The following is a 10,890-nucleotide window of genomic DNA, read 5'->3' as shown; positions in this document are numbered from 1 at the left end:
AAGTGTGTTAACTGTGGACAAAGTGCACACCCAACCACTGGGGACGTTTTCCTGAATAGTGGAGGATCTCTGCTTTTAGTGTGGGTGTTTTTACTCTTAATATGTTTTGTACGTCTCTTACGCCTTAAAGTAGTTAAGATGGCAACACTACAGTTATACACCAAGGTAAGACTTGTTTTTTTAATGTCTAAATATTTGTTTGCTCAAACACGATTCAGAACATTGCATTGTGTGGCTTTATCAAATGTGATTGTTTTTTAAATTATTTTTTCCTATACCATGTTGCCTTTTTTCGTAATTAGTTAATAGTGAAATTGTATTTAAAAACACAATGTTGGTAAACGTATTTAAAATTGTATTTAAAAACACAATGTTGGAAAACGTATTAAATGATTTTATTTTATTCGAAAATTATTATTTTCATATTATAATTTCATATTTAAATGTTTTTAATGTTTTTATATGTATATACAATTGACCGGTTAGCGTGAAATAAAGTTGGTACTACAAGTCCCAGAATGCATTTGTCCTAATTTGCATGCTACGGTCGCGATATCACTTACTGTGCTACGCGCCTCTGTTGGCGGTGACACTCGATTGGATCATGTTTAAAAGGTAATTTTGTTACACAGCTCAGTGGTACTTCATTTAAATTTGAAGTAACTTTTCATGTAATTTTTTTAACTCGCTACCATGTTAACTTTTAAGTTAATAGTGTCTTTTAAAAAGCTTAACCCAGGATATTTGTCGTGGAAAAACTCCTCAGTACGGCGGCCTTCAAGGGACAGAAGCACGATATTGTAAACCACCCTAGTAATATTTTATTTTAATTGTCACGTAAATTTGACCAAAATGCGTAATTTTGACTTGCTTATGTGTTTTTGTAGAATAATTTTTGGACACAACATCAAACAATACGAACAGCCTCATTGTTAATTGTGACAATGGCGTGTCAGGTGTGCCTACTTCCGTTGATTTAATACCCTTAAAAAATACTTGTTTTTGTTTTCTTGATTCTGGCTTTACCCCAAATGTTTCATAATTAAAGATTATTGCTTCATAAATTTGCTAACTGCAACGGACATGTTAATTGCAGATATACTTAACGTCTCAGTACTTCATTCATCCACATACTGGTGCGTAATGGCTAATCCACGTAGGCATTTAAAGTTTAGGGATGACCGGTGTTAATTTTTAACAACATTTAAGAGGTCTTTATGCTGATGGATGACAAATACCTGGTCAAGGCGAGGCCATGAAGCTGTGTCAGTAACTCATAAAAACACCAAATAAAGAATACTTGCCTTACCAGGGAGCCAGCGTGTGGATTCCTGACCCAGATGCCGTGTGGGTGCCAGCCCAGCTTCTCCAGGACTACACGCGTGACGAGAAACATGTACTGCTGCAGCTTCCTGGAGGGGAGGTGAGATGCTCATTACCCAAAAGTCATGACTGGCCGCCCACACCCAACTCTCAGAAATGCCTCACAGTTTAGTACAATACAATAAATAGAATAGAAAATACCTCTCTGACGTTGGGTCTTCTCCATTTTTAGGAGGTACGTTACCCAGTGGCGGCGCCCTCTGACCTTCCCCCGCTTGCCAACCCTGACATATCTGAGGGCGAGAGTGACCTGACTGCGCTCAGCTTCCTCCACGAGCCCGCCATCCTGCACAACTTGCGCGTTCGCTTCGTGGACTACAACAGCATCTACACGTACTGTGGTAAGCGCAAAAGTGCGTGTAGTGTAAAGATCACACCTGGGTAAATTAAGGCCCGTTAAGTTTATCAATCTGGCCCGCTGGACATTCACAAATAATTTTTTTAGATCTTTAAGATGGAAACTGTAGCTGCTATTATGATGTACAGTGATGTTTTCAAATTACCGTAAGTCTTGAACTATGCAAAGTATTTAAATGGTTGGAATCTTCCCTTTTTCATGATATACTAGTTACCGTAATTTCCGGACTATAAGCCGCTACTTTTTCCCCTCGTTCTGGTCCCTGCGGCTTATACAAGGGTGCGGCTTATTTACGGCCTGTTCTTCTCCGACACCGACGAAGAGGATTTCGGTGGTTTTAGTACGCAGGAGGAAGACGATGACACAATGATTAAAGACTGACTTAGGCTGGTTATTTTGATAACGTACAGGCGAGCACTTTGTATTACTTTGCACCGTTGTATTATTTGTACTCTGCATGAATGCTGTTCGCCATGTCAAAGATGTGAAAGTTTGATTGAATGATTGAAAGATTTATAGTTAATAAATGGGACGCTTTGCGTTCCCAAACAGTCATCTCTGTCCCGACAATCCCCTCCGTGGTAGCAGGAACCCCTATATACTACGCTAATTACACATCAAAACCCTGCGGCTTATAGTCGGGTGCGGCTTATATATGGAGCAATCTGTATTTTCCCCTAAATTTAGCTGGTGCGGCTTATAGTCAGGTGCGGCTTATAGTCCGAAAATTACGGTACTATGGTAATCTAATTCACAGCGGCCAGCCTGGGTGTCAGGGACAGACGTAGAAGGAGAATTTTACAACAAAGTTCTAAAGCTTAGTGATATATTAGATATATTAACCCTTCGCTTTTCATATTGAATTTTTGTTGCGTTTCGCTTGATTGTAATATATGGCGATTGAGAGCAGTGTTTCCCACACATTCATTTATTTGTGGCGGCCCGCCACGAAAGAATTACGTCCGCCACGACTCTGATTTTATTAATTTTTATTTTCGGGATTTGAATGCATTTATTTTGAAAGGACAGCTGGAGAGAGACGGGGGAGGGGGAGAGAGGGTGAGAGGGGGGATTGACGCGGAGCAAAGCGGCTGTCAGGTGGGATCGTACTGGGTCGCCGCAACGGGTGCTCTACCAGGTGAGATAGGTTATAGCTGCATCGCTCACGGCTCGTCATATATTTAACGTTAATCCGCGATTTCACCGAGCGTTTCACTGACGGTGAGCAACCTGACGCTGCTTCATTAACACCGCCGCTCGCTGTTTGACTCGGGGGCCGGGGCAGACGCACACAGTAACAGTCACCTGTTACCATACCGACGAGCTAACGTGTCCAGGTTATAACCCTGTTGTCAATAAACACACGTGGAGAAGGTGCTTCAAATACTAATACTAATTTGATACTGTAGTAGTTATCTTGTGTATTCATAATTTAAAATGGATGGATGGATGGATGGACGTTTAAAACAAAACTGTTATTATTAATTAGTAAGTATACATTTTTTGAGCCTTTTTAGAGAAAATCATATTGTAGTAAATTATGCAAATTACTCGATGATGTCATGGTGACCACGGCCATAGCCACGCCCCCACCGCCACAGGTATCTTGGCAGTTTATGGGAAACACTGGAGAGGGTGTGTGATGTTCATATGTTGTCAATATTCAGTGTTTTATTGTTCATAGTTAATATTGTAAATCCCACATTCTGTATTTTTATGTACATTCTGGGTGTCTCATTCAGTAAAAAAAAAAAAAAATTCCATTCCGTTTTTTAAGGCGGTCTGTCATAACGTTTTTAGCATTCAATCAGACATTATCGTGAGGTTTTGTATGAGTGTTCATAAAAATAGGACCCAAGTATAGTATTTAAATATATAAAAATAAATATATATATATATATACCGGCCCCCAGGCACATTTTTCTCTCTAAATCTGGCCCCCCGAGTCAAAATAATTGCCCAGGCCTGATATAAATGGAAGTTCTTAATTCAGTGATTGGTCACTGACATGTGGTAGAAAGTCTTCGCAGATGAGTGGAAATCATGTTTTCTTGCACCTTCACTTCCTGTATATATCACCATGACCATGTGCCCCAAAACTTATGTCAACATAAGTAGAGTAGAAAATGTGTAAATAAAGAAAAATGCAGGTATACAGTCAGAATGTCACTGTTAATGGGTAAGCTAAAATTCAAGAACATGAAATGCTAAGTACCGTATTTTCTGGACTATAAGGCGCACTTAAAATCTTTTTTTTTTCCTCAAAACTCGACAGTTCGCCTTATAACCCGGTGCACCTAATGTATGGAATAATTCTGATTTTGCTTACCAACCTCAAATCTATTTTATTTGTTACATGGTGAAATGATAAGTGTGACCAGTAGATGGCAGTCAAACATAAGAGATACGTGTAGACTGCAATATGATGGCAGTCCCACACAAGAGATACTGCAATATGACTCAAGTAAACAACACCAACATTTTATATGTTCCATTGAAAATATAGAACATTACACACGGCGCTCAAATCTATCAAAATGTTTTAAGTACAACTTTGGTAAGCTATGAAGTCGCACCGCTTGATGGATTGTACTGTGCTTCAACATACGAGTATTATTATAATGTGTGTATAAGGTAAGATTGACAACACTAAATTGGCCCTATGTGTGAATGTGAGGGTGAATGTTGTCTGTCTATCTGTGTTGGCCCTGCGATGAGGTGGCGACTTGTCCAGGGTGTATCCCGCCTTCCGCCCGATTGTAGCTAAGATAGGCTCCAGCGCCCCCCTGCGACCCTGAAGGGAATAAGCGGTAGAAAATGGATGGATGGATGGATATTATCTGGCGTTTTGTTTCGCAATATTATACAAAAGCAACTTTTCTTACCCTCTGGTACCTGCTGATCTGTATTTGGAATCTGCATAAATCCTGAAAAATTGCGCGTATACGCCTTTGTAGTCCGTGCCGACACCATAGTCGATAATTTTCTTCTTTTTCTCTATCTTCTTGTTATGGGACATTCATCCTTTGCTGCTGCCATTTCTCATATAAAGTAGTGTAAAGTTCTTACTTATATCTGTCAGTAAACTCGCCATGAAAGCGCTAAAACATACTGGTGTAGTGAGTTTACATTATTCACCCAAGGAACTTTAGTTATTAGAGAGTTCCGGTCGGACGGTTTTTCATGGGACACATTTCCGGCGTTGTTATTGCACTAGTGAGCCACGGATGAGGAGATGCTGCTCGGTTATTGATTTAAGTAAAGTCTGAATGTCATTAAAACAGTTAGCTCCATCTTTTGACACTTCTTCCACACCCGTCCTTGCACACTACACCGCTACAACAAAGATGACGGGGAGAAGACGCTGCAACATTTTGACCAAAGAACCACCATTACATGTTATGTAGACCACAAGAAAGTGTTTTTAATTTAGAAAAAATATATATATAACTCCTTTAATGCGCCCTATAATCCGGTGCGCCTTATATATAAAAAGATCAAAAATAGACCATTCATTGGCAGTGCGCCTTATAATCTGGTGCACCCTATGGTCGGGAAATTACGGTACTAGATATGAAGTTATGTGTTGGTGCATTTTTTGTCGAAGATATGATTTATTCTTTCATAATTTATTTAAAATGTTTTTTTAGGTTTGTTTATTATTACTATTCTTTTTATTGTGTAAATCAGTGGAGGTACCGAACCCCACCAGTTTCAGATGCGCATTCACCGAACCCTTCTTTGGTGAAAAATAAAATGTTTTTTTTTTTTTTTAATTCAAGACAAAGTTATGTTTTTGGTAACACTTTAGTATGGGGAACATATTCTAAGTAACAAAGACTTAATTTAGAGTTTTTTGGACACTAGGGGAACATATTCTAAGTAACAAAGACTTAATTTAGAGTTATTTGGTTAGGGTTAGGGTTAGAGGCTTAGGGCCAGGGTTAGAGGGTTAGGCTTATAATAAGGCCATGCCGAATGAGGCATTAATAAGTACTTAATAATGACTAGTTAAGAGCCAATATGTTACTAATTTGCATGTTAATAAGCAACTAATTAATGGTGAATATGTTCCCCATACTAAAGTGTTACCATGTTTTTTTACTGGTGCACAAAATGAACCATGCATGAACATCACCTTGTTCAAACAACAAAACCAAGACACTGCAAAAAATCACAACAAATTACACACCTGCAAATCAGTCTGACTTCTGCTGTTGCCGTATCCGTAATGCGGCGATAGGGAGAAGTTTTTATTTACACGATGAGTCGGGTGTGTCTTGACCTCCGCCGAACCCTTGAGCCCGACTCACCGAACCCCTAGGCTTCGATCGAACCCACATTAAGAACCACTGGTGTAAATGCTCCAGAGCATTCACACCTATGTTATTCTACACAAAAATTCATCTGTTTATTATTACTATTCTTCTTTTCCATATTTTGGCGCGCTCCCCACTTTCCACATTTTTCATCGATTTATACCGTTCCAACTTCAAAATGTTAGGCTCTAGGAATCCCGGGCTTTTCATCGACAATTTCCCAGAATTCCCAGTTTTCCGAGACATTTTTCCTATTCAAAATGAATTGGCCATTTTACAAAGTTCCACGATTTTCAAATTTTTAACCCATTCAAACCATTCCACCTTCAACACATTCTATACATCCTGGAAATTCGAACTGTTTTTCCAAGTTCAAAACATTTTCAGAATTTACCACAATTCTCAGTTTTGCAAACTCTGTTTCTACCCTTTTTCCTTTCGACGACTCCTTCAACATTTGTCAACCATTCCACCATTAAAACATTCCTCTTAGTCATGACAAAAAAACAAGTTGTTTTTTTAAACCTTAAAATTTTACGGTTTTCACAAAATTCCAGGAATTCTGTGATACTATTTCACAAATAAAAACTGCTGTTACTTACACATTTCTCAAACGATTAAAAAAAAAAAAAAATCAAACATGAATTAATTCAGCTCATTCAAGACAGTCAAGCTATTTATAAATTAAACAAAAAATATATTTTTTAAATAACCCAATTCTATTTTTTTGACAGCGTTGTAACTAAACATGGAATGAATAATTGCTAGGTATCGTCCTGGTGGCCATCAATCCCTACGATCAGCTGCCCATCTACGGCGAGGAGGTGATTGACGCTTACAGCGGTCAGGACATGGCTGACATGGAGCCTCACATCTTCTCTGTGGCTGAAAACGCCTACCGCACCATGATGAGGTCAGAAGTCACCGCCTCTTTCTCTCTCATGGTTTGGTTGGTTTGAGCGTCGCTTCTTTTATCTGTGTGCACAGGGAGGAGAAAAACCAGTCCATCATCATCAGCGGTGAGTCCGGCTCAGGAAAAACGGTATCGGCCAAATTCACCATGAGATTCTTCGCCGTGGTGGGCGGAGCTGCTCAGCAGACCAGCGTAGAGGAAAAAGTGCTGGCCTCCAACCCTATCATGGAGGTAATGCACATTTGAACAGGAACACTTGTCATCATTAAGGTTGTGCTTATTCAGCTTATTTTTGTGGGCAGGCCATTGGGAACGCCAAAACGACAAGGAACGACAACAGCAGTCGCTTTGGGAAGTACATCCAGATCAGCTTCGGCAGGAAAGGAGACATCATCGGAGCCAACATGAGCACATACCTGCTAGAGAAGTCCAGGGTTGTCTTTCAGGTAACAATAAAATCAGTTATACAAAAAAATATTTAAAAAGTATTTTATCCACTCAGAATGTATTACTCCTCTTGCTATGACTTGTTGTACTCTCATTGGCTGGCATTTTTTTGTGACTTTCTAAACAACACAGATCAGTCAGTCATGTAGTAGCACCACTGATTGGCTTTGTTTTGCTTTTTTATTTTATTTTTTTAGCTGTTAATTGACAGAATTTACATTTGAGTTTGAGTTTGAGTTTGAGTTTATTTCGAACATGCAAGCATACAACATGATACATCACAATTTCCAGTTTCTCTTTTCAACATGTTCGAAAAGGAGTAGGAAGAAGCAGAGCTTATTTAATCCTACCCCTTTTCTTTACATAACAGTTGCAAAACTTTTTGTTCACTTCCTGTTCACAATTTTTTCACAATAAACTCCATAAGTAATCACAATAAAAATAAATAAATAAATAATAGTAAGAATTTAATAATAATAATTGGTGAAGTAAGTCATATTTCATATGATGAGATAAGTAAGATTACTTTAAGAATGAATGAATGAATGGATGGATGAAATAAATTGAGAATGTTTGTCATGGTTCTTCTTCTTTGTACTTTGTAAACACTTTAAGTTTGAAGAGTTTCTTGAAGTGGATCATATTAGTACATTGTTTGATTGCTTTGCTTAATCCATTCCATAATTTAATTCCACATACTGATATACTGAAGGTCTTAAGTGTTGTACGTGCAAACAAATGTTTTAAATTACGTTTTTCTCTAAGATTATATTTATCCTCTTTTTTTGAGAAGAATTGTTGTATATTCTTGGGTAGCAGGTTATAGTTTGCTTTGTGCATAATTTTAGCTGTTTGCAAATTCACTATGTCGTGCAATTTCAGTATTTTTGATTCAATAAAATTCAATAAAGGGTTTGTATGTTCTCTATATCCATCCATCCATCCATCCATTTTCTACCGCTTATTCCCTTCGGGGTCGCGGGGGGCGCTGGAGCCTATCTCAGCTGCATCCGGGCGGAAGGCGGGGTACACCCTGGACAAGTCGCCACCTCATCCAACATTATGTATTATTCTAACTGATCTTTTTTGTAACACCGTTAATGAATGAAGTGTACTTTTGTAATTATTTCCCCATATTTCTACACAGTAGCTCAGATATGGTAACACTAGTGAGCAGTAGAGAATATGAAGGGATTTTTGGTCTAGAACATGTTTTGCTTAATTCATTATTGACGTGTTTCTTGCAACTTTGTTGTATATTTTTTACCTGAGATTTCCAGTTCAATTTATCATCAATCATTATACCTAGAAATTTGGTTTCATTTATCAATCAATCAATCAATCAATCAATCAATCAATCAATGTTTATTTATATAGCCCTAAATCACAAGTGTCTCAAAGGGCTGTACAAGCCACAACGACATCCTCGGTACAGAGCCCACATACGGGCAAGGAAAACTCACCCCTGTGGGACGTCAATGTGAATGACTATGAGAAACCTTGGAGAGGACCGCACATGTGGGTAACCCCCCCCCCCCTCTAGGGGAGACCGAAAGCAATGGATGTCGAGTGGGTCTGACATAATATTGTGAAAGTCCAACACATCAGCGAAAGTCCAGTCCATAGTGGGGCCAGCAGGAACCATCCCGAGCGGAGACGGGTCAGCAGCGTAGAGATGTCCCCATCCGATGGACAGGCTAGCGGTCCACCCCGGGTTGGGAGCAGAGTAGAAAAGAAAAGAAAAGAAACGGCAGATCAACTGGTCTAAAAAGGGAGTCTATTTAAAGGCTAGAGTATACAAATGAGTTTTAAGATGAGACTTAAATGCTTCTACTGAGGTAGCATCTCTAACTTTTACCGGGAGGGCATTCCATAGTATTGGAGCCCGAATAGAAAACGCTCTATAGCCCGCAGACTTTTTTTGGGCTCTGGGAGTCACTAATAAGCCGGAGTTCTTTGAACGCAGATTTCTTGCCGGGACATATGGTACAATACAATCGGCAAGGTAGGCAGGAGCTTGACCGTGTAGTATTTTATACGTAAGTAGTAAAACCTTAAAGTCGCATCTTAGGTGCACAGGAAGCCAGTGCAAGTGAGCCAGTATAGGCGTAATATGATCAAACTTTCTTGTTTTTGTCAAAAGTCTAGCAGCCGCATTTTGTACCATCTGTAATCTTTTAATGCTATACATAGGGAGGCCCGAAAATAAAACGTTACAGTAATCGAGACGAGATGTAACGAACGCATGGATAATGATCTCAGCATCGCTTGTGGACAAAATGGAACGAATTTTAGCGATATTACGGAGATGAAAGAAGGCCGTTTTAGTAACACTCTTAATGTGTGACTCAAACGAGAGAGTTGGGTCGAAGATAATACCCAGATTCTTTACCGAGTCGCCTTGTTTAATTGTTTGGTTGTCAAATGTTAAGGTGGTATTATTAAATAGATGTCGGTGTTGAGCAGGACCGATAATCAGCATTTCCGTTTTCTTAGCATTGAGTTGCAAAAAGTTAGCGGACATCCATTGTTTAATTTCATTAAGACACGCCTCCAGCTGACTACAATCCGGCGTGTTGGTCAGCTTTAGGGGCATGTAGAGTTGGGTGTCATCAGCATAACAGTGAAAGCTAACACCGTATTTGCGTATGATGTCACCTAGCGGCAGCATGTAAATACTAAAGAGTGCAGGGCCAAGAACCGAATCCTGGGGAACTCCGCACGTTACCTTAACATAGTCCGAGGTCACATTGTTATGGGAGACACACTGCATCCTGTCAGTAAGATAAGAGTTAAACCAAGACAAGGCTAAGTCTGTCATCCCAATACGCGTTTTGATACGCTCTAATAAAATATTATGATCAACAGTATCGAAAGCGGCGCTAAGATCAAGAAGCAGCAACATAGATGAAGCATCAGAATCCATCGTTAGCAATAGATCATTAGATATTTTTGCGAGGGCTGTCTCCGTAGAGTGATTTGCCCTGAAACCGGATTGAAAAGGTTCACAGAGATTGTTAGACGCTAAGTGTTCATTTAGCTGCTGTGCGACAATTTGTTCGAGGGTTTTCGAGATAAACGGAAGGTGGGACACCGGCCGGTAGTTTACCAAGAGATCAGGATCGAGGTTAGGTCTTTTGAGTAGAGGATGAATAACCGCTTTTTTGAATGCTAGGGGAACAGTGCCAGAGGAAAGTGATAAGTTTATAATATTTAACACTGATGGACCTAATAATACAAAAAGCTCCTTGATAAGTTTCCCAGGAATTGGGTCAAGTAAACATGTTTGTTTTGTCCCATTTACACATTTTGACAATTCCTCCAATGTTATTTCATCAAAGAGAGAGAAACAATTTTGGAGGGCGGTATCCGTCGTATATACAGTCGTATTTGTGTTAATAGAACCCAGTTGTAGCTGAGATGCATTGTCTTTAATCTCTTTTCTAATGACTTCAATTTTCTTATTAAAG

The 10,890-nt window shown here is 39.3% G+C and overlaps 1 protein-coding gene across 1 annotated transcript in view; it reads left to right on the top strand.

Annotated features, from left to right (window-relative positions):
- The first annotated feature begins 878 nt into the window (after positions 1-878).
- The window catches only part of si:dkey-110c1.10 (unconventional myosin-Vb), a 40,326-nt gene continuing 30,314 nt past the window's right edge, over positions 879-10,890 (top strand). Inside the window, exons 1-6 of the mRNA XM_062038704.1 lie at positions 879-956; positions 1,313-1,423; positions 1,556-1,724; positions 6,829-6,973; positions 7,048-7,204; positions 7,276-7,419. Coding sequence (XP_061894688.1) covers positions 945-956; positions 1,313-1,423; positions 1,556-1,724; positions 6,829-6,973; positions 7,048-7,204; positions 7,276-7,419 — 738 coding nt within the window. The 5' untranslated portion in view covers positions 879-944. The remainder of the gene's footprint in view (positions 957-1,312; positions 1,424-1,555; positions 1,725-6,828; positions 6,974-7,047; positions 7,205-7,275; positions 7,420-10,890) is intronic.

This window comes from Entelurus aequoreus, linkage group LG27 (genome assembly GCF_033978785.1).
Source record: "Entelurus aequoreus isolate RoL-2023_Sb linkage group LG27, RoL_Eaeq_v1.1, whole genome shotgun sequence".
In the NCBI taxonomy this organism is placed as follows: domain Eukaryota; kingdom Metazoa; phylum Chordata; class Actinopteri; order Syngnathiformes; family Syngnathidae; genus Entelurus; species Entelurus aequoreus.
Note: the sequence above shows the minus strand (reverse complement) of the source record. Positions and strands in the feature narration are given on the sequence as shown.